Source organism: Chiloscyllium plagiosum, unplaced genomic scaffold (genome assembly GCF_037043375.1).
Source record: "Chiloscyllium plagiosum isolate Xiang-an unplaced genomic scaffold, Cpla_swu_hap1 HiC_scaffold_29, whole genome shotgun sequence".
Lineage (NCBI taxonomy): Eukaryota > Metazoa > Chordata > Chondrichthyes > Orectolobiformes > Hemiscylliidae > Chiloscyllium > Chiloscyllium plagiosum.
The window spans coordinates 37,113,912-37,136,490 of NW_028270167.1; the positions used below are offsets into that span (position 1 = coordinate 37,113,912).

A 22,579-nucleotide genomic window follows, 5' to 3' on the forward strand; every position below is an offset into this window, starting at 1 on the left:
CAATGATACATCCTTATTATTCCCCTGCTTTAGTTAGTGAAGATATTGAATGGGCCTGAGCCGGGAACCAGATCCTAAATGCACAACACATTCATTTATCATTCAGTACTTGCTAACACCTCACAACAGATCATCAACTCTGCTGAGTTGTTTCTGGATCAGTACTGAAATGAGGAGAAGTATCTTCACCCTGAGAGCGGCAAGCCGGTGGAATTCACTACCACAGAAGGCGATTGAGGTCTTTTCACAAAGGAAGTAAATATAATTTTTGTGGCTAAATGGATCAAGGGATGGGGGAAAGGCAGGATTAGGGTATTGAGTTGGATGATCAGCCATGATCGTACTGAATGACAGAAGAGGCTTGAGGGGTCAAATGGCCTAATCCTGCTCTGACTTTTTATGTTTCCATGGACGTATGTAATTACTCGCTGTGATTAACTGACTGTCATCTCGCAGTAGTTAAAACATCACTGTACCCTGGAGTGCCCAAAGCCAAACCACAGTGTCAGCTCCTTACCTGGCAGTTGCTTCTCGACTCCCAATCCCAGGCCATCCTTTGTCCACAGGACAATCCCATGATACCCTGCGACTGCACAGGACAATGTGACTGGGTGTCCTGCGACTACAACTCTGTCCTCAGGCTGTAGGGTAAACGAGGAAGCATGGCCTGGTGGGAAGAACAGATCAAAATGTGATTAAACATTGAAAATTGTGATGTGGAGGTCCTTGTGTTGAACTGGGGTGGACAAAGTTAAAAATTACACAACATCAGGTTATAGTCCAACAGGTTTATTTGGAAATACTTGCTTTCAGAGCGCTGTTCCTTCATCAGGTAACTATGAAGCAGGATCATAAGTCTGATGATCTTACTCCACAGTTGCCTGATGAAGGAGCAGCACTCCGAATGCTTAAATTTCCAAATAAACCTGTTGGACTATAACCTGGTGTTGTGTAATTTTTAATATTGCAAATTGTGGCAGTTTTCTAAAATATAATTCTATTTTGAAAAATCTGTTCCACTTAAAAAAATGTTTCATTTAAGGTTACAATTTTGAGTGCACAGCTGTGACTTTAAGTGTGGATTTACTGTACATAAAATCTATGTTTAATCTCCTTTACTTCAAGAAAAATGCCCCAGCTTCTCCAATATAATCTCATAGCTGAACTCTCTCCTCTTGGTAGCATTCTCTTACATCTCCTCTGCACCATCTCAAAGCCTTACATACTTCCGAAAATATGGGGTGACAAGAACTGGACACAATACTCTCATTGTAGTTTTATAAAGTTTCATTATAAGTACTAATTGTGAAGTTCAGGATCCCATTTGCCTTGTTAGCTACTTTCTGATATGTCCAGCCATATTCATTGATCAATGCATGTGCACCACCATGTCTCTCGGTCCTGCACTATCTTTAAATCCATGTCATTAATTCAATACTGCCTTCCCCAAAAGGCATCACCTCTCGCTTTCTAAAGTCCATTTGCCTGCCCATTCTGTTGTCCTGCAGCAGTCAACTGATATCATCTCTATAGCATGCCACACCTTCAATTTTGGCATCAGTGGTCAACTTTTAAATTTTATCCCCCCATTCCAATATCCAAAAAATTTCTATATATCAGAAAAGTAATGGTCCTTCCACTGAACCTTGGGAAGACCAGTATCTTAAAAACAACCCTTACCATGACTTGCTGTTTTCTGTTCTTAAGCCTTTTTTTACATAATGGCTGACATTGGATTGCCTATGTTGTGAGTGTCAGTCTTGTTAACATAGCCACATACACATAAATGCCAGACAGTGATCATTTCCAATGAGAGAATCCAGCCCCCTTCTCTTGATGTTGAATTGAATTACCATTAGTGAGTCCCATTGAGTCCGGGAGTTTATTATTGACCATAAATTGAACTGGAATTAGCGATATCATAGCGGCTACAAGAATGAGTCACAGTCTGAGAATTCTGCAGTGAGTTACTCACTTCCTGACTTCCCAAATCCGGTCCACTATCTACAAGCCACAAGTCTGGAGTGTGATGGAGCTCTCTCTACTTGCCTGGATAAGTGCAGCTCCAACAACACTTAAGAAGCTCAACTCCATCCAGGACAAAGTATCCATTAGGTTGACATACCATCCACTGGATTCAATATTTATTCTCTTCACCATCCATGCTAATGGCAGCAGTATGTACCACCTATACATTGCATTGCACTAACTCACCAAAGCTTCTTTGACAATACCTTTTATAACCATTACCTCTACTACCTAGAACATAAGAGCATAAGAACTAGGAGCAGGAAGAGGGAATTCAGGCCCTTAATCTGCTGTGCCATATAATACCATCATGCCTGACCTCCCTTTCCTTCCTAGTCCTCATATCTCTTTAATCCATTACTAATTAAAAATATGTCTATCTCCTCCTTAAAAGTTATTCAATGTCCCTGCATCCAATGCAATCTAGAGTAGTGAATTCCACAGAGTCATGGCCCCTTGAGAGAAGCAGTTCTTCTTCCTGATTTAAATTTGATACCTCTTAGCCTAAAACTATTACCTCTCATTCTAGATTGCCCTACAAAAGGAAACATCCACTCAATCTCTACTCCATCAATCTCCTTTAGTATCTTATACATCTCAGTTAGATCATTTATCCTTTAAAACTTGAGCGAGTATAACCTAAACCACACAAACGCTTCTCACTAGACAAGACTTGCATCTCTGGAATAAATCTTGTGAACTTTCTCTGAATTACCTCCACTGCAATTACATCCTTTCTCAAGACGAAGACTGTACGCAGGTCTTCAGATGCAGTCTCACCAATGCCTTGTACAATTGCAATGACACTTCCCCACTTTTAAATCCATCCCTTTAGAAAAAAATGCCCATTCACCTAATTTATACATATCCATTTGTAAATGTCTTATTTCTTCATTATAACTTACTTTCCACCTATTTGCTATGTTCAAGAAGGCAGCTCACCACAACCTTCTCAAGGGCAACTAGGCATGGGTAATAAATGCAGGCCTGCCAACGATGCCCACATCCCACAGATGAATAAATTTTGTAAAGGTTACTTCTTTAGATTGGAAATGGTGGGACTCCAAGGATCAAACCATGTCACATCCCACTAAGTACATCATGCCAACTGGGAAAAGACCCATTTAAACCAACTTTGTTTTCTATTAGTTATCTAGTGCTCTGCCCAAGCTAAAATATCACACCTCGCCTCATGTGACCTTACCTTGCATATTAACCTTTTGTATGGCACCTTATCAAATGCCTTCTGGAAGTCCAGATGTACTGCATCTACAGGATCCCTATTCTGTACTTTTCATCTTCATCTTGAAAGAGTACTAGCAAATTAGTGAAACTCAATTTATTCTTCAATAAACCATGCTGATTCTGATAAATCGTATTTGACTTTCCAAATGCCCCATTACTACTTTCTTAATAATGGATTACAACCATTTCCGAATGACAGACCTTGAACTAGTTTCACACTTTCTGCCTCTCTTCCTTTTCGAAAAAGGGTGCTGCATTAGCATTTTTTAATACACTGAACCCTTTCAGAATCTGTGGAATTTTGGAATATCATAATCAATATCCACTATCTCTACTGTCACTACCTTTCAGACCCTAGGATGTAGGCCCTGAGGCCCTAGAAAGTTGGCTGCCTTGAGTTCCAATAATTTGCTCAGTACTTTGCCCCTAATGAAAATGCAAGGACTGTGGATGTATTTGAGCTCCACCACTTGCAATCTCCCCTCCAAATCATACACCATCCTGTTTTCAATATCACTGGGTGAAACCTCTAGAGTTCCCTTCCAGACAACGTTGTGGGGGTGTCCGTACATCACAATGATTGCACCAATTCAAAGAGGCAGCTCAGCACCACAGTCCCAAGGGCAATTAGGTGTAGATAATAGGTACCGGCCTAGCTAGTGACACCCATAACTCATGAAAGAAACTTAACAAGCCATTCTCGAGAGATAGAATTAGAAAGTAGATGTAGGGAATTTATGGCAGATCCTTTATGGGATCATTATTTGAGTTCTGTGAAATGTTCTGATCTCCATCCTAAACATGGACACAGGGACACTCGAGAGTATATAGAAGGATTAATTGGATATAGACCAAGTCTTCTCTCCTTGAGCGATTTCCATCATTCTACAACTCATTCCTTTTTAGCCATAAAACCAGTTTAATTTTTAAAATTATGATCAAATCTGCTTCTGGATCCACTTCACGATGTCTATTCCGGGTCATGGCAATTCACCACATGAAAACAAAACGTCTCCTCATTTTTCACTTGGTATTTTGGCCAATCATCTGTACCCAAAAAAAAAATGACAGAACTTCAGATGCTATAAATCAGAAACAAAAACAGAAATTGCTGGCGAAGCTCAGCAGGTTTGACAGCATCTGTGGAGGGAAATCAGAATTAACGTTTCAGGTTGAGTGACCCTTCCTCAGAACTACTCTTACTCCTCACCTTTCAGTCAAGGCTCACACTGGTCAGATACCAATCTCCCGAGTCTAAATCCTACACTGAATAGTTTGATGATCCCAATCATTCAGACAACACAACTGATAAAGCAGTTCACAGAGTAGTGAGGGAAAGTTGTGAAGGGATTCCTATTCCCCATTTCTCCCCAGTAAACTCCACAGGATACTGTCAGCTTGAGACAAGGTTGGATTTGGCTGTGATGCCGCAAGTAACCTATTGACACTCATCATTCAACATGGCATGAGAGGAATAGATTCCCAGCACCCAGCAATGCTCTCAGGACAGGAGTACTGTGGAGAAAATCAAAGAGAAAACCACATGCTTGCCAAACTATGAAGTCAAGCTATTCAGTTAGTTATTTTATTTCCATTTTCATGCTCTTGTTCTTCAGTTGTCTCCTATAGATCTATTTTTGTACGTTGTTGCTGGAATCTACAACTCTGTGTGATTCCGAGATGTGGAGTGATGGAGTGGAGCTCAGTCTATCAGACAGTTGGTAGTCTGAATCAGTGAGCTGCATTTCCCTGAAGCGTTACTCTTGTCTGATTTTGCCTGGGTGGGGGGGAATGTCAGTTTGCAAAGAAGTTGATCTGGTGCCCAGGTTGCATCTGCAATTTTGCTCCAATGTTTGGTGTGTGCATAGATCTGTATATGTGTGCATTCAAGGTGCACGCGAGTGTTTTCAGGAATACAAAAATTGCTCTGCAAGTAAAAATCTTCCTATTTCTGTCCCCAACTCTCCCTATGGTATACATTGCACCATTTAGTTAATAATCACGCAACACCAGGTTATAGTCCAACAGGTTTATTTGGAGGCACTAGCTTTCAGAGCACTGCTCCTTCATCAGACGGTTAAGGAGTGGCGCTCCGAAAGCTAGTGCTTCCAAATAAACCTGTTCAACTACAACCTGGTTTTGTGTGATTGTTAATTTTGTACACCCCAGACCAACAATGGCACTTCCAAGTCATTACACCACTTAGCACTTCTCAAAGTATTGCACTCAACCAACACCCAAATCCCTCTCAATCTTGTAATGATTTTTTTCTTTATTGTTATATTATTGTGATTTTAATTGTTTCAACAGATGCCAATGCTTCAAAGGCAGGAGGATATTGATTGTCCTTGAGTTAACTGCTGCTCCAGAGTGAAGTACCAGATGGTGCAATACTTGCATAACATATAAATACATCAGATATTGACACAGAATGCATCCTTTTGGCCCAACTGGTCCATGGCAGTCCTCATAGAGTCATGGAGTCACACAACACAGAAACAGATCCTTTGGTCCAACTTGTCCAATATCATCCAGGTTTCCCAAACTAAAGTAGTCTCCTTTGCCTCGTTTGGCCCATATCCCTCTAAACCTTTCCTATTCATGTACCTGTCCAAATCCATCACATAACCTCCAAATCCAACCACCATATTCACACACTGTCACCAGTAACCAGCCAATACATCAATCCTCACAGTTACCATTCAGTTCTGATGGCTACAATACACATTCTCTACACACCAGGAATCACTCTATCACATGGAGTTATTGAAATATGCATGTGCCGGGGACATATTGTATTCGGAATACATTGCATCCTTGTTTTTTTTTTATAGATATTTTTATTAGAAATTTAACATTTTTACAAGTTTACAAAAATAAACAAAACTCTCAGATATAAACATTGATATACAATTAGCTCAAATATACAATAGCCAAAATTTGACAAAAAAAAAACAAAACAACAAAAAAAAACCGAAAAGAAAAAAAAACAAACAAACAAAACTCAACTATCTACTAATCTAACCTACAACTAACCAGGGTGTATATTTAAGTCTCTTACATGCTCGGGATGTGTTAGCATCAGATATGATAAAACCCGTATTCGTGCGGGATTCCTCCCCCGAGGGGCCGCGGACCAGCCAGGTTTGTAATCTCAATTAAATAAAAGCCCTTGTTAGGATAGCCGAAATATCTGTATTTATGTAATTCAAAAAGTGCTGCCATATTTTATAAAATAATTCGGTCTTTCGGTGCACCATATTTGTAAGGAAGTCAAGGGGAATACATTCCATAATTAGTCTGTGCCAATTTGAAGGTCCAGGGGGGCCCTCCGCCACCCAGTTCATCAAAATATTTTTCCTTGCACAGAAAGAAAGAATAGAAAATAGTCTCTTCCCGTACGTGTCCAGGGAGGGAAAGTTTGAAAAGCCCAAGAGGAGAGATACGGGATCCACTTTTATTTCCGTTCCTAAAATTTCTGTCAGGGTACTTGCTACTTTAGTCCAATATCTACGGATCTTATGACAGGTCCATAAGCAATGTACAAGAGTGCCCACCTCTATTTTGCATTTAGGACACATTGGAGATGCTCCTGCCTTAAATTTTGCCAATCGAACCGGTGCTATATGGGCCCTACGAAGTATCTTCAGCTGGATAGCCTGGGTTCTGTTACAAATAGTAATTCTTCTAGCATTTTCCCAGATATCATTCCACATTTCTGTGGAGATTTCTAGTCCCAGATCCTGATCCCATGTTTTAAGCAGATTATCCATATCTCCCGATACTTCATCATGTAGTAAATGATAAATAGTACTGACGGAAGATACCCCCACTGGTCGTAGGACACTACATTCTCTATCGGATTTATAAAAACTATCTAATAACGTAGTCTTCTTCTGTATATAATCTCGAATTTGGAAGTATCGAAAGAGGTCTCCATTGGGTAATCCGAATTTCTGACGCAGCTGTCCGAAAGACATCAGGACCCCATCTTTAAATAAATCCCCGAGACATGAGATACCCCTGGATCTCCAGAGTTTAAAAGTGGCATCTGTTAACCCCGGTTGGAATCCCCATGCTCCCACTATCGGTGCATAGGGGGATGTTTTATGTGAATTACCCTCATTTTGCCGCATTATATTCCAAGCCTTGATTGTATTCAGTATTATAGAGTTTTTACAGTGATCTGTAATGATTTTCCTCTTGTCTGAGAATAAAAGGTTAATAAGTGGGTATTTTACTTGAGAAGCCTCGATGTCCAACCAGATTGATTGTGGATCAGACAAGACCCAATCAGCTATGTAACTTAATAGGGAACTTAATTGATATTTCCTAAAATCTGGGAAGTCCAATCCACCCCTTGCCTGTGGAAGCTGTAGCTTCTTCAGCTTAATGAGGGGCCGCCTATGATTCCAGATAAAGGAACTCAGCCAGCCGTATAATTTACATAAAGCCGTCCTCGGCAGCATCACTGGAAGCATTCTCATAGGATATAGGAGACGGGGCAGGATATTCATTTTGATTAATGCTATTCTACCCAACCAGGAAATTGGCAGGTCTCCCCATCGCTGGAGGTCCTGCCTTATCCTTTCCAATAAATACACAAAATTAGCCTTATACAACTGACCAAATACTGGAGTAATAAAAATGCCTAAATATAAGAAACCCTCCAGGGACCAGCGAAAGGGAAAAAGGGAACCGTCCGCTAAGCGGGGTATCACAGCAAGGCCACCCATTGGCATAGCCTCCGATTTTGAAAAATTAATTTTATAGCCTGAGAATGCACTAAATGTATTAATAACTTGGATTAAGCGAGGTATGGACATCAAAGGGTTACTGAGGAATAGAAGAACATCATCTGCATAAAGGGTAATTTTATGTTTACCTGTACCAATCCTTGGGGCCACTATATTAGGATCAGCTCGTATAGCTTCTGCTAGTGGTTCAATTATTAGCGTGAATAACAATGCGAGAGGGGACATCCCTGACGGCAGCCCCTACCCACACTGAAGCTATCCGAGCCTAATCCATTGGTAACCACAACTGCTTTGGGATCACTATACAATGTTGAGATCCATTTGGTAAACACCTGTCCAACACCAAACCTCTCCAATGTGTAAAACAAATATGACCATTCGACCCTATCAAATGCCTTTTCCGCGTCTAATGAGACCACTACTCCTGGTATCTTTCCCTGATGACAAGCTTGAATCATATTCAGAGCCCTTCTAACATTATTGGATGATCTACGGCCCTTAATAAACCCCGTCTGATCCTCCTTTATAATATGTGGCAGTATCCTTTCTAATCTCAGTGCTAAGGTTTTAGAGAAGATTTTAAAATCTACATTTAGCAAGGATATTGGTCTGTATGATGTACAATCTTCTGGTCCTTTCCTTTTTTAAGGATAAGAGAGATATTTGCCTCTTTCAGCGAAGGCGGGAGACAGCCCTGACTATATGCATAGTTATACATGTCCATAAGTGGACCAACCAGTATTTCTGTAAATTCTTTATAGAATTCAGCTTGAAAGCCATCTGGGCCCGGCGCCTTACCATTTTGAAGGTGCCTAATTGCATCAACTATTTCTTGGGGTGTAAGAGGAGCATTTAGGACCGATACTTGTTCCGGAGTTAGGTCTGGAAAAGTCAAATTTTTAAAAAATGACTGCATCCTCTTCGTCCTATCTTCACAATCCTGTGATTTATATAACTCAGAATAGAATTCTCTAAAGGTCGCATTAATCTTTTTATGATCATGAGTCAAAATACCCGTACTTTCCTTGATAGACATAATAGTCTGAGGGGCCTTTTTTTTCTTTGCAAGAAATGCTAAGTATCTACCCGGTTTGTCGCCATATTCATATAACCTTTGCTTTGCAAATAATATTTCCCTCTTAGCCGTTTGAGTAAGTGTAGTATTTAGAGCTGTCCTAAGAGCTGTAATCCTTTGCAATTTAATAATAGAAGGTCTATCAGTGTATGCTGTTTCAGCCGCTTTTAAGCGGGCTTCAAGCAGACGCTGTTGTTCTCCCTTTAATTTCTTCTGGGTCGCTGAGTAGGAGATGATCAAGCCTCGCGTGTAAGCTTTGATGGTCTCCCACATCATTGACGGGTTGCTAGCTGTACCTGAATTAATTTCTAAAAAAGTTTTAAATTCTTGAGAGAAGTACTTTACAAATTTACTATCTTTCATTAAGAAGGGGTCCATACGCCAATGCCGAGGGGATGTCCCACTGTTCCTCGCCTTAGTTTCCATATATACAGCAGCGTGGTCAGAAATTGCTATATTACCTATTTTACAGGATGATATGGAATTTAAAAAAAATCGAGGGGGCAAAAAACATATCAATTCTGGTATGACATTTATGTGGATTAGAGTAGAAAGAAAAATCTCTACCCTGTGGATGAAGACATCTCCATACATCTACTATTCCTAATTCTTTGTTCAGATCCATCAATTGTCTAGATCTGGGAGATACTCCTGCAGTACTCTTAGGAATCCTGTCTATTTCCGGATCCATAATATAATTAAAGTCTCCCCCTATAATTATATGACGGGCATCAAAAGCCATCAATTTTGAAAAGGCTTCCGTTATAAATTTAAAGGGGTGTGCCGGGGGGGGCAGTACAAATTTAAAATCCCATATTCCTCTCCATTTATGAGGGCTTTAATCAAGATATATCGTCCAGATTCGTCTTTTATCTGCTTTAGGATTTTGAAAGGGAAATTCTTCCGAACAAGAATAACAACTCCCCTGCTTTTTGAGCTAAAAGAAGAAAAAAAGTCCTGATCAAATCCGCCCTGTCGTAATTTCAAGTGTTCTTTATCTGACAGGTGTGTCTCCTGTAGGAGAGCTATATCAACTCTTTCCTTCTTAAGATTTGATAATATTTTCTTCCTTTTAAGTGGCGAATTACTCCCCTTGACATTCCAGGTGCACCACTTAACCGACTGATCAACCATAATCCTCTGGGCCAATCCGAGACCCCTCGGGAGGGGGAACCCTATCCAGAACATCCCGAGCATGGAACATGTAAAATTTACAAAAATAAAGCCTCTTTAATACACCCACAACAATACAGTAAAAAACTATTTCTAAATAAAAAAAATATAAAATGTATCTAAGTGGAGACTTTCCCCCTTGTTCCCAGGGGGCGTCACTTCCTCTCCAAAAATCCCTCATATCCTCTCCCAACCAATGCCCCACCCTTGACCCAGGCACTCCTCAATAAAATGAGGAAAATTCAAATATAATACAAAGCTAGAGTTAACAGTGAGCACCCCACCCCCACCCCTACCAACACCTGGGTATATTTGGTAATGTTAATACCATATATAAACATATAACTATAAAATTACCAGTTCAACAAATAATAATTAAATATGATAATACAAAATAACGAAGGGAAAAACAACCCCGCTCCTAAAGACAGAGGTAAAATCGAATAAGGTAACCACCTCCCCCCACCAACATTAACCAAATCCCCCAGCTTATATATATATACATATATATACATACACATACACATATATATATATATATACATACATACACACACACACACATATACATACATCCCTCATATATACATAAAATAATAACAGAAAACAACTCCAAGGGGGGGGGGGGGGGGGGAGAAAATCAAATCCCTCTCCCCACCCCCCATGATAATATTAAGCAGTAAGGTAAGAAAAAGAAAAGGGAGGGGATATAAACCAAAGCGGGGGGAGGGGGGGAAAGGCAGACCAACATCCATTATGTCCTACAGTTTATCTAAGAGAGTCCAAGAATTCCTTAGCCTTTTCTGGTGATCCAAAGTTATATACGGATCCTTCATGGTTAAAACGTAACATCGCTGGGTAGCGTAAGGAGTACTGAACATTTAAGTTCCTTAAACGCTTCTTCGTCTCGTCGAATGCCTTCCTCTTTCGAACCAGAGCCAGGGAAAAGTCCTGAAATAGCATGATCTTGGATCCTTTGTAGATCATAGCTTGGGGGTCTTTTCCGAGATTTCTAGAGGCTTCTAGGAGTATCTGCCTCTCCCTGTAGCTCTGCAGCCGGAACAGGACCGGGCGTGGGCACTGGTTCGAGCCAGGCCCGCGTATTGCTACCCGGTAGGCCCATTCCACCCTTACCTGGCCTGATCCAGCTTGCAGATTTAAAAGTTGTGGCAGCCACTGCTCCAGGAATGCTGTAAGCTGGCCTTCCTCTTCCCGTTCGGGAAAGCCCAGCAAACGAATATTTTTTCGACGACCTCGATTATCGAGGTCGTCAATATGATTTTCCAAGGTCCGGACTCGCTGCTCGAGAGTCCGGACCTGATCCACGGCCGATTGAGCGGTTGTCTCCGAGGTCGCGGCCTTTAACTCCGCCCCTCCGACTCGGCATTGAATTTCTTCAATTTCACGGTCGTGCTTCTGCAGCGCGGCCGAGAGCGACTCCCAACGATTTCTGGATTCGACGATAAAGGCATCGATCTTCGAGTCAAGCTTGGAAAGCATTTCTGCAAGACTTGCTACTGTTGGTAGGTCCCCCGGGGCGGCTGTGGACGCCTCTGCTGCAGCTGGAGAGTGTGGGGGAGGGGTTCCTGCTTGCTGAGAGCTGCGGGCTCCCTTCCCTTTAGTCATTTTAACTTAGGATAAAGTTGCTTAAATGTGATATTACACAACTAATTGAGTTACTAAACTATTATAAATGATTTATAAATGATTTGGTGAGCTTGGTAGGGGGTAGGTGACCCACTGTGCCCAAGTCTTGGGAGGAGCACTATAGACTCAGTCTTACTGGGTCGCCGCCATCTTGGATCCCCCCCATTGCATCCTTGTTAAGTGTCCAGTGGATGGAAATGGTAAAACATTCCAAGCCTCTCACAGGAATATCTGAGAGATTAGCTCTTCATGTGGGAGAAGACTGGTACAGTGCAGGACGATTGGCAACCTTACCTGGGAGAAATAGCAGAGTGTGCTGTTACTGTTATAACTTCAAAATGTTAACTTTGCAAATGAAAACAACAGCAATAGCTCAGGAAAATCATGGGCTGATTATACACCTGTGTATAAAGTGCAGCAAGTGAGAAAAATACACTTTTTAACAAAGGTAATTACCTGACTTAAAATTATGTAAGAGATTCTAGCAGAAGGGAAATAAGAAATATTTGTACATTTTTAATCATTAAGTGAAAATGTTTATAAGATTCTAAGGCTGATGTATAGTGGTAGTGAAAAGAAAAATTAATTTATTGACGAGTTAACTATTGTACTAATTATAATATTATAATTATATTGGATATTCATATGTTGAATATTGAATAGTTTAACAAACTGAATCAATTACTAAACTAAGAGGCAGTAAAGGTTGTAGGGCAGGTGACATATTGCAATAACAGACTGTGGGTTCTCCTGAATGCCAATTTGATCCAGGGCAAAAATAGATGCAGTGAGTATTGATAACTCGAGCAGCGTCAATATAGAGTTTATGTATTGGGTGATACGCTGGCATTGGCATATGTATTGGGGTCTGGTCCTTTGGGCTGCGGGGGTGAGGAAGGGAGTTAGGGTTTGGGTCTTGTGGTGGGGAAATGGTGTTCGGGTGTTGAATGGGGAAAGGGGGCCAGGTGTAGAATTGGGCAAGGGGGAATCAGATCCCTCGTGGTGTTGTGTCAGCTTCTTACGTTTGTAAGTGTTCTGGGAGAAGTGTAATTAGGCGCATGTGAGGGGTCAGTGAAATGGTTACTCAGGTATTGGATGAGATACTTAACAATCTAGGAGAAAGTGAGGACTGCAGGTGCTGGAGATCAGAGACAAAAATGTGGTGCTGGAAAAGCACAGCAGGTCAGGCAGCATCCGAGGACCAGGAGAATCGATGTTTCAGGCAAGAGCCCTTCTTCAGCAATGAGGCTTGTGAGCCGAGGGGGTGGAGAGATAAATGGGAGGGGGTTGTCTGGGGGGGATGTAGCTGAGAGTGCAATAGGTAGATGTAGGTGGGGGTAATGGTGATAGGTTGGAGAGGAGGGTGAAGCGGATAGGTGGGAAGGAAGATGAACAGGTAGGACAGGGTGGTGTCGAGTTGGAAGGTTGGAACTGGGATAATTTGGGGGAAGGGGAAAATGAGAAAACTGGTGAAGTCCACATTAATGCCATGTGGTTGGAGGGTCCAAAGGCGGAAGGTGAAATGTTCTTTCTCCAGGCGTCAGGTGGTTAGGATGTGGTGATGGAAGAGGCCCAGGACCTACATGTCCTTGGTGGTGTGGAAGAGGGAGTTGAAGTTTTCGGCCGGGGGGCGGTGGGGCTGGTTGGCGCAGCTGTCCCAGAGATGTTCTCTGAAGCACTCTGCAAGTAGGAGTCCTGTCTCCCTGATATAAAGGAGACCACATCGGGAGCAACAGATACAATAAATGACATTTGTGGATGTACAGGTGAAACATTGATGGATGTGGAAGACTTCTTTGGGGCCTTGGATGGAGGAGAGGGGGGAAGTGTGGGCAAAGGTTCTGCAATTCCTATGGTGGCAGGGGAAGATGCCAGGCGGGAAGGTGGGTTGTTAGGGGGCGTGGACCTGACCAGGTAGTCGCGGAGGGAACAGTCTTGGCGGAAAGTGGATAGGGGTGGGAAGGGAATATATATCTCTGGTGATGGTGATGGGGTCTATTTGCAATATATGGGGAAGTTGGTTGGGTGGAAGGTGAGGACTGGGGGGTTTTTGTCCTTGTTATGGTTGAGGGGTGGAGTTCGAGGGCAGAGGTGTGGTAAGTAGATGAGATGTACTGGAGGGCATCATTGACCACGTGAGAGGGGAAATTGGGTTTTTTAAAGAAGAGGCCATTTAGTCTATTGTGTGGTGGAACTGGTCCTCCTGAGAGCAGATGCGGTGAAGGCAGAGGAATTGGGAATAAGAGTAATGTTTTTACAGGGGGCAGGGTGGGAGGAGTTGTAATCTATGTAGCTGTGGGAGTTGGTGGGTTTGTAGAAAATATAGGACTCCTACTTGCAGAGCGATTCGGAGAACATCTCTGGGACATCCACACCAACTAACCCCACCGTCCCCCCGGCCGAACACTCCAACTCCCCCTCACACTCCGCCAAGGACATGTAGGTCCTGGGTCTCCTCCATCACCAAACCCTAACCACCTGACGCCTGGAGGAGGAACGCCTCATCTTCCGCGTCGGGACCCTCCAACCACACGGCATCAATGTGGACTTCATCAGTTTCCGCATTTCCCCTCCTTCCACCTTACCCCACTTCCAACCTTCCAACCCGGCACTGCCGTCATGACCTGTCCTACCTCTCCACCCTCCTCTCTGACCTATTACCATTACCCCCACCTCCATCTACCTATCGCACTCTCTGCTACCTTTCCCCATAACCCCCCCCCCTCCCCCAATTTATCTGTCCATGCCTTCGGCTCATAAGCCTCATTCCTGATGAAGGTTTCTTGCCCAAAACGTTGACTCTCCTGCTCCTCGGATGCTGCCTGACCGACTGTGCTTTTCCCAGTTCCACACTCTTGACACTTATCAATCTAGCTTTTTCTAAGTAACAATTTTATTTAATTTTAACTGAACCCTCTGAATCTTCTCATTTAAATAGAAGCTTTTGGACTTCAATATTCCAGCAATTTCTTTGCAACAGGGATTTCACAGGGATCCCATCTACCGTGGAATAAAGACTGTCTTGTCGTTGGAAAGTCCAAGCCAAGATTTCTATTTCAACCATCATTGTGAATAACTGGTTTCAACTGCCTCCACCATACCTCCAGGTAATGCATTCCAGACCTGAATCACTGATTGTGTGAAAGTAAGGAAATACGAGTCTTCCTATTTAAGACAGTGATAAAAAATCATTTTTTTCTCTTGGGGAGAGGTATTGTGGTGAATCTTTGGATCTCATTCATCAAAAGGCGATGGGAGCAGATTCTTTGAATACTTAAAAAAAAGAGATAGATTACCTTTTAATGAGCAAGGAGGGTAAAGCTTATGGAGGATATATGGGAATATGGAATAATCAGATCAGCCATAATCTTATTGAATGGAGGACTAAACTTGAGCTTTCAAATGCTCTAATCCTGCTTGTAATGTTCAAACCTCATTCACATCAGAAAATACTTAACTCAAGAAATTATACCAACATTGGGAGAAAGATGTACAGTGTCTTTTTAACAATGATTAGTTTATCAATGGCTCTGCCAAAATATTTGATTGAGGAATGGAAAACTGTGAGAGATTAGTTCAATTTGCAGGAGGTGTGATATATTCTACTCGAAGACATCAGAAGTTTTTCATGAGGCTAGGAACTGTGAGGAAGCAAGGGAATTAGATCTCTGTCAAACACTGAGTAAAACCTAATGCACAAGTTCAAAAGGATGTCTCTTGGTGATCCCAATCTTGAGTACTGGTGAGAAAGGAATATGGGGCTGAATTTTCCTACCTGTGGTGATTTCACACATGCTTCCCCACACCCTTCCTTTCATGACAGGAGCTGAAAAGTGTGGCGCTGGAAAAGCACAGCAGGTCAGGCATCCGAGGAGCAGGAGAATCAACATTTCGGGCATAAACCTTTCATCAGGAATAAGGAGGGAGAGGGGCTGAGAGATAAATGTAGGGGAGTTGGGCTGGGGGATGTGTTTTCAACTCTGATTTCCAGCATCTGCAGTCCTCGCTTCCTCCTTTTCATGAAAGGAGGTTAGCTCCATCGTCCTGAGAGAAGATTCCACTCCCTGCACCCTCAGAAATGCGGAGCCATACTTCCATTCTTGCAGCTTTCTCATCACATAGAACTGTCAAAGAAGAGCAAACTTTCTCCTCTTTCACAGCAGCCAGCTGTTGTGTTCTGAAATGTAAAAGCCCAGAATCCCAGACAAACATTCTGATAGCTGCTGTATGTAGGGTGAGCAAGAGGTTAGGGTGCTGGGTGAGTAAAGTGCCAGACGGGTACGGGGTCAGATGCCAGGTGAGTAGGGTGCAAAAAAGGATAGGGTGCCACGGTGTAAGGGGACAAGGTAGGTGATGCAGTGTTGAGGGTATATTGGTTCGGATAGGAGAAATCTTGTCCAATGGGTGTCAGGAGAGGATGAGTGTGAGGTGAGGGGTAGGGTAAAGTTTGGAGTTAGGGAAGGTGGAACTAGTTCCTGGGTAAACAGACAGAGAGCAGAAGAAGTAGCAGCGGAAGGGAAGACTGGGTCCAGAGAAGGAGATGAGTTTTGGCCAGGGGTCAAAGGGGTCAGCTTCGAGAGGGTGAAGGGGAGAATCAAGTCTATTAGGACTGGAGCCAGGTGGAGGGGGGCTGGTAGCGGGATTAGGGGGGAGAATATCCTGGTACAGTGATGGGAAAAGTGGGACATTAAGTCCGGCAAAGGGTGCAGGAGTAAGGGGACTGATAGATCTGTGCCTGGTGTCTGTAAGCTGTCTGGGTCAGTACATTGGAGGTGTGTAAGGAAAGTAAGAAACCAGTTGACACCACCCACACACGACGGGTGCACACATACACGCGCACACATACATACACACACACACACCTGACAAGGCTAACAATACACAAAAACCAAATTTACTGAATGGCCCCCTGAGAACCTCAGTAGAAAAGATCCCACTTTTCAGAAAGCTGGCGGTGCAGTGGCTCAGTGGTTAGCACTGCTGCCTCACAACAATAGTTTGACCCAGGTTTGATTCCTGCCTTGGGCGACTGTCTGTGTGGAGTTTGGACATTCTCCTTGTGTCTGCGTGGGTTTCCTCTGGGAGCTCTGGTTTCCTCTCACGCCCAAAGATGTACAGGTTGGGGTGAGTTGGCCAGGCTAAGTTGCCCATAGTGTTCGGGGTGTGTAGACTAGGTGTATTAGTCAGGGGAAATGCAGAGTAATAGGGTAGGGAAATAGGTTTGGGAGGGTTACTCTTTGGAGGGTTGGTGTGAACTTGTTGGGCCGAAGGACCTGTTTCCACACTGTGGGATTCTATGATTCTATAACTTTCACTCCAATAATCAACACAAAGTCAAACTAAATGAAACATGATTTGATAGGAAGATTGCAGTCAATATCACCTATAAATTATACTTTAATTGGCAGATACAATAAAGATAAATCTCTCAGATTTATTAGCAAGTCTTTTCAGTACATATGGTAATATTTTCAGCCTCAGAGACCTTCTGAGCGCTGAACCTTTTCCCTTTGGATATCAGTTCTTTGACTTTGAGGATTTAGCTAGAAGTCATTGAATAGCAGCACCAAAATAAGACTGAGTTCATGGGTGTGGTCTTCATCAAACTGGCATACCTCTGCAGAATCTCCTTAGCTCGGCTCACAATTGTCTTGATAGTATTTATGTATTCTGCCTATCTTCAAGTAAGAGAAATTACTATTACAATTTTGTTTTGCCTATTCTGAGATCTTGGATCCAGCCTCAATCATTTTCAACTTACTAATACTGTATCACTGGGACCGAAGATCTGGTCTCTGTGTCTTTTTGTCTAAACTAATGTTAGTTTCCTCAATTCTTCCCTTTCAGTTGTAGCTGTAACTTTCCGAAAAACTTGGAAACTCAGTTTCCTATTCATTAGTTGAAGTTTCTGCTTGAGTCTTAGTTACAATCTTGCTCAAAACTTCAAAGCTCAAAACCACAGATTCCACCATTTTGCAAACAGACATTCACAAATACAGTCACACACTGACACACCCAGACACGTACAGATGCACAGAAACACAGGAGGAAACACAAAAGTGGATGCATACATAGAATGATGGACATCAGTGCAGTGAGATGAACATTCAGGAAGTTAGATGGTCACTGGATAGAGTGTGCTAGACACTGGGACAGAGTGAGTTAGTTTCTGGGTGGAGTGAATTAGATATAAGCTGGAAGTGTGACTTATCTAAATGACTTAGAGTCATAGAGACAGCATGGAAACAGACCCTTCGGTCCAACCTGTCCATGCCGACCAGATATCCCAACCCAATCTAGTCCCACCTGCCAGCAATCGGCCCATATCCCTCCAAACCCTTCCTATTCATATACCCATCCAAATGCCTCTTAAATGTGTCAATTGTACCAGCCTCCACCACAACCTCTGGCAGCTCAATCCATACACGTACCACCCTCTGAGTGAAAAAGTTGCCCCTGAGGTCTCTTTTATATTGTTCCCCTCTCACCCTAAACCTATGCCCTCTAGTTCTGGACTCCCCCACCCCAGGGAAAAGACTGTCTATTTATCCTATCCATGCCCCTCATAATTTTGTAAACCTCTATGAAGTCACCCCTCAGCCTCTGACGCTCCAGGGAAAACAGCCCCAGCCTGTTCAGCCTCTCCCTGTAGCTCAGATCCTCCAACCCTGGCAACATCCTTGTAAATCTTTTCTGAACCCTTTCAAGTTTCACAACATCTTTCCGCTAGGAAGACCAGAATTGCACGCAATATTCCAAAAGTGGCCTGACCAATGTCCTGTACAGCAGCAACATGACCTCCCAACTCCTGTACTCAATACTCTGACCAATAAAGGAAAGCATGCCAAACGCCTTCTTTACTATCTTATCTACCTGCCACTCCACTTTCAAGGACCTATGAACCTGCACTCCAAGGTCTCTTTGTTCAGCAACACTCCCTAGGACCTTACCATTAAGTGTATAAGTCCTGCTAAGATTTGCTTTCCCAAAATGCAGCACCTTGCATTTATCTGAATTTAACTCCATCTGCCACTTCTCAGCCCATTGGCCCATCTTGTCCAGATCCTGTTGTAACCTGAGGTAACCATCTTCGCTGTCCACTACACCTCAAATTTTGGTGTCATCTGCAAATTTACCAACTGTACCTCTTATGCTCGCATCCAAATCATTTATGTAAATGGAAAAAAGTAGAGGACCCAGCACCGATCCTTGTGGCACTCCACTGGTCACAGGCCTCCAGTCTGAAAAACAACCCTCCGTCTTCTACCTTTGAGCCAGTTCTGTATCCAAATGTCTAGTTCTCCCTGTATTCCATGAGATCTAACCTTGCTAATCAGTATCCCATGGGGAAACTTGTTGAACGCCTTACTGAAATCCATATAGATCACATCTACTGCTCTGCCCTTATCAATCTTCTTTGTTACTTCTTCAAAAAACTCAATCAAGTTTGTGAGGCATGATTTCCCACGTACAAAGCCATGTTGACTATCCCCAATTAGTCCTTGCCTTTCCAAATTCATGTACATTCTGTCGCTCAGAATTCCCTCCAACAACTTGCCTACCACTGAGGTCAGGCTCACTGGTCTATAGTTCCCTGGCTTGTCCTTACCACCCTTCTTAAACAGTGGCAGCACGTTTGCCAACCTCCAATCTTCCGGCACCTCACCTGTGACTACCGATGATACAAATATCTTAGCAAGAGGCCCAGCAATCACTTCTCTAGCTTCCCACAGTGTTCTCGGGTATACCTGATCAGGTCCTGGAGTTTTATCCACCTTTAACTGTTTCAAGACATCCACCACTTTCTCCTCTGTAATCTGGACATTTTGCAAGAAGTCACCATCTATTTCCCTTCCATATCCTTTCCCACAGTAAATACTGATTCAAAATATTAATTTAGTATCTCCCCCACTTTCTGTGGCTTTACACAAAGGCCGCCTTGCTGATCTTAGAGGGGCCCTCTTCTCTCCCTAGTTGAGCTTTCAAATGCTCTAATCCTGCTTGTAATGTTCAAACCTCATTCACATCAGAAAATACTTAACTCAAGAAATTATACCAACATTGGGAGAAAGATGTACAGTGTCTTTTTAACAATGATTAGTTTATCAATGGCTCTGCCAAAATATTTGATTGAGGAATGGAAAACTGTGAGAGATTAGTTCAATTTGCAGGAGGTGTGATATATTCTACTCGAAGACATCAGAAGTTTTTCATGAGGCTAGGAACTGTGAGGAAGCAAGGGAATTAGATCTCTGTCAAACACTGAGTAAAACCTAATGCACAAGTTCAAAAGGATGTCTCTTGGTGATCCCAATCTTGAGTACTGGTGAGAAAGGAATATGGGGCTGAATTTTCCTACCTGTGGTGATTTCACACATGCTTCCCCACACCCTTCCTTTCATGACAGGAGCTGAAAAGTGTGGCGCTGGAAAAGCACAGCAGGTCAGGCATCCGAGGAGCAGGAGAATCAACATTTCGGGCATAAACCTTTCATCAGGAATAAGGAGGGAGAGGGGCTGAGAGATAAATGTAGGGGAGTTGGGCTGGGGGATGTGTTTTCAACTCTGATTTCCAGCATCTGCAGTCCTCGCTTCCTCCTTTTCATGAAAGGAGGTTAGCTCCATCGTCCTGAGAGAAGATTCCACTCCCTGCACCCTCAGAAATGCGGAGCCATACTTCCATTCTTGCAGCTTTCTCATCACATAGAACTGTCAAAGAAGAGCAAACTTTCTCCTCTTTCACAGCAGCCAGCTGTTGTGTTCTGAAATGTAAAAGCCCAGAATCCCAGACAAACATTCTGATAGCTGCTGTATGTAGGGTGAGCAAGAGGTTAGGGTGCTGGGTGAGTAAAGTGCCAGACGGGTACGGGGTCAGATGCCAGGTGAGTAGGGTGCAAAAAAGGATAGGGTGCCACGGTGTAAGGGGACAAGGTAGGTGATGCAGTGTTGAGGGTATATTGGTTCGGATAGGAGAAATCTTGTCCAATGGGTGTCAGGAGAGGATGAGTGTGAGGTGAGGGGTAGGGTAAAGTTTGGAGTTAGGGAAGGTGGAACTAGTTCCTGGGTAAACAGACAGAGAGCAGAAGAAGTAGCAGCGGAAGGGAAGACTGGGTCCAGAGAAGGAGATGAGTTTTGGCCAGGGGTCAAAGGGGTCAGCTTCGAGAGGGTGAAGGGGAGAATCAAGTCTATTAGGACTGGAGCCAGGTGGAGGGGGGCTGGTAGCGGGATTAGGGGGGAGAATATCCTGGTACAGTGATGGGAAAAGTGGGACATTAAGTCCGGCAAAGGGTGCAGGAGTAAGGGGACTGATAGATCTGTGCCTGGTGTCTGTAAGCTGTCTGGGTCAGTACATTGGAGGTGTGTAAGGAAAGTAAGAAACCAGTTGACACCACCCACACACGACGGGTGCACACATACACGCGCACACATACATACACACACACACACCTGACAAGGCTAACAATACACAAAAACCAAATTTACTGAATGGCCCCCTGAGAACCTCAGTAGAAAAGATCCCACTTTTCAGAAAGCTGGCGGTGCAGTGGCTCAGTGGTTAGCACTGCTGCCTCACAACAATAGTTTGACCCAGGTTTGATTCCTGCCTTGGGCGACTGTCTGTGTGGAGTTTGGACATTCTCCTTGTGTCTGCGTGGGTTTCCTCTGGGAGCTCTGGTTTCCTCTCACGCCCAAAGATGTACAGGTTGGGGTGAGTTGGCCAGGCTAAGTTGCCCATAGTGTTCGGGGTGTGTAGACTAGGTGTATTAGTCAGGGGAAATGCAGAGTAATAGGGTAGGGAAATAGGTTTGGGAGGGTTACTCTTCGGAGGGTTGGTGTGAACTTGTTGGGCCGAAGGACCTGTTTCCACACTGTGGGATTCTATGATTCTATAACTTTCACTCCAATAATCAACACAAAGTCAAACTAAATGAAACATGATTTGATAGGAAGATTGCAGTCAATATCACCTATAAATTATACTTTAATTGGCAGATACAATAAAGATAAATCTCTCAGATTTATTAGCAAGTCTTTTCAGTACATATAGTAATATTTTCAGCCTCAGAGACCTTCTGAGCGCTGAACCTTTTCCCTTTGGATATCAGTTCTTTGACTTTGAGGATTTAGCTAGAAGTCATTGAATAGCAGCACCAAAATAAGACTGAGTTCATGGGTGTGGTCTTCATCAAACTGGCATACCTCTGCAGAATCTCCTTAGCTCGGCTCACAATTGTCTTGATAGTATTTATGTATTCTGCCTATCTTCAAGTAAGAGAAATTACTATTACAATTTTGTTTTGCCTATTCTGAGATCTTGGATCCAGCCTCAATCATTTTCAACTTACTAATACTGTATCACTGGGACCGAAGATCTGGTCTCTGTGTCTTTTTGTCTAAACTAATGTTAGTTTCCTCAATTCTTCCCTTTCAGTTGTAGCTGTAACTTTCCGAAAAACTTGGAAACTCAGTTTCCTATTCATTAGTTGAAGTTTCTGCTTGAGTCTTAGTTACAATCTTGCTCAAAACTTCAAAGCTCAAAACCACAGATTCCACCATTTTGCAAACAGACATTCACAAATACAGTCACACACTGACACACCCAGACACGTACAGATGCACAGAAACACAGGAGGAAACACAAAAGTGGATGCATA

At 43.0% G+C, this 22,579-nt stretch overlaps 1 protein-coding gene across 7 annotated transcripts in view; it reads right to left on the minus strand.

Moving 5' to 3' along the window:
- The window catches only part of kirrel3a (kirre like nephrin family adhesion molecule 3a), a 638,457-nt gene that overhangs the window by 310,745 nt on the left and 305,133 nt on the right, over positions 1-22,579 (minus strand). For all 7 annotated transcript variants that reach the window (XM_087976494.1, XM_043676912.2, XM_087976497.1 and 4 more), the window contains exon 2: positions 518-667. In XM_087976494.1, coding sequence (XP_087832620.1) covers positions 518-667 — 150 coding nt within the window. The remainder of the gene's footprint in view (positions 1-517; positions 668-22,579) is intronic.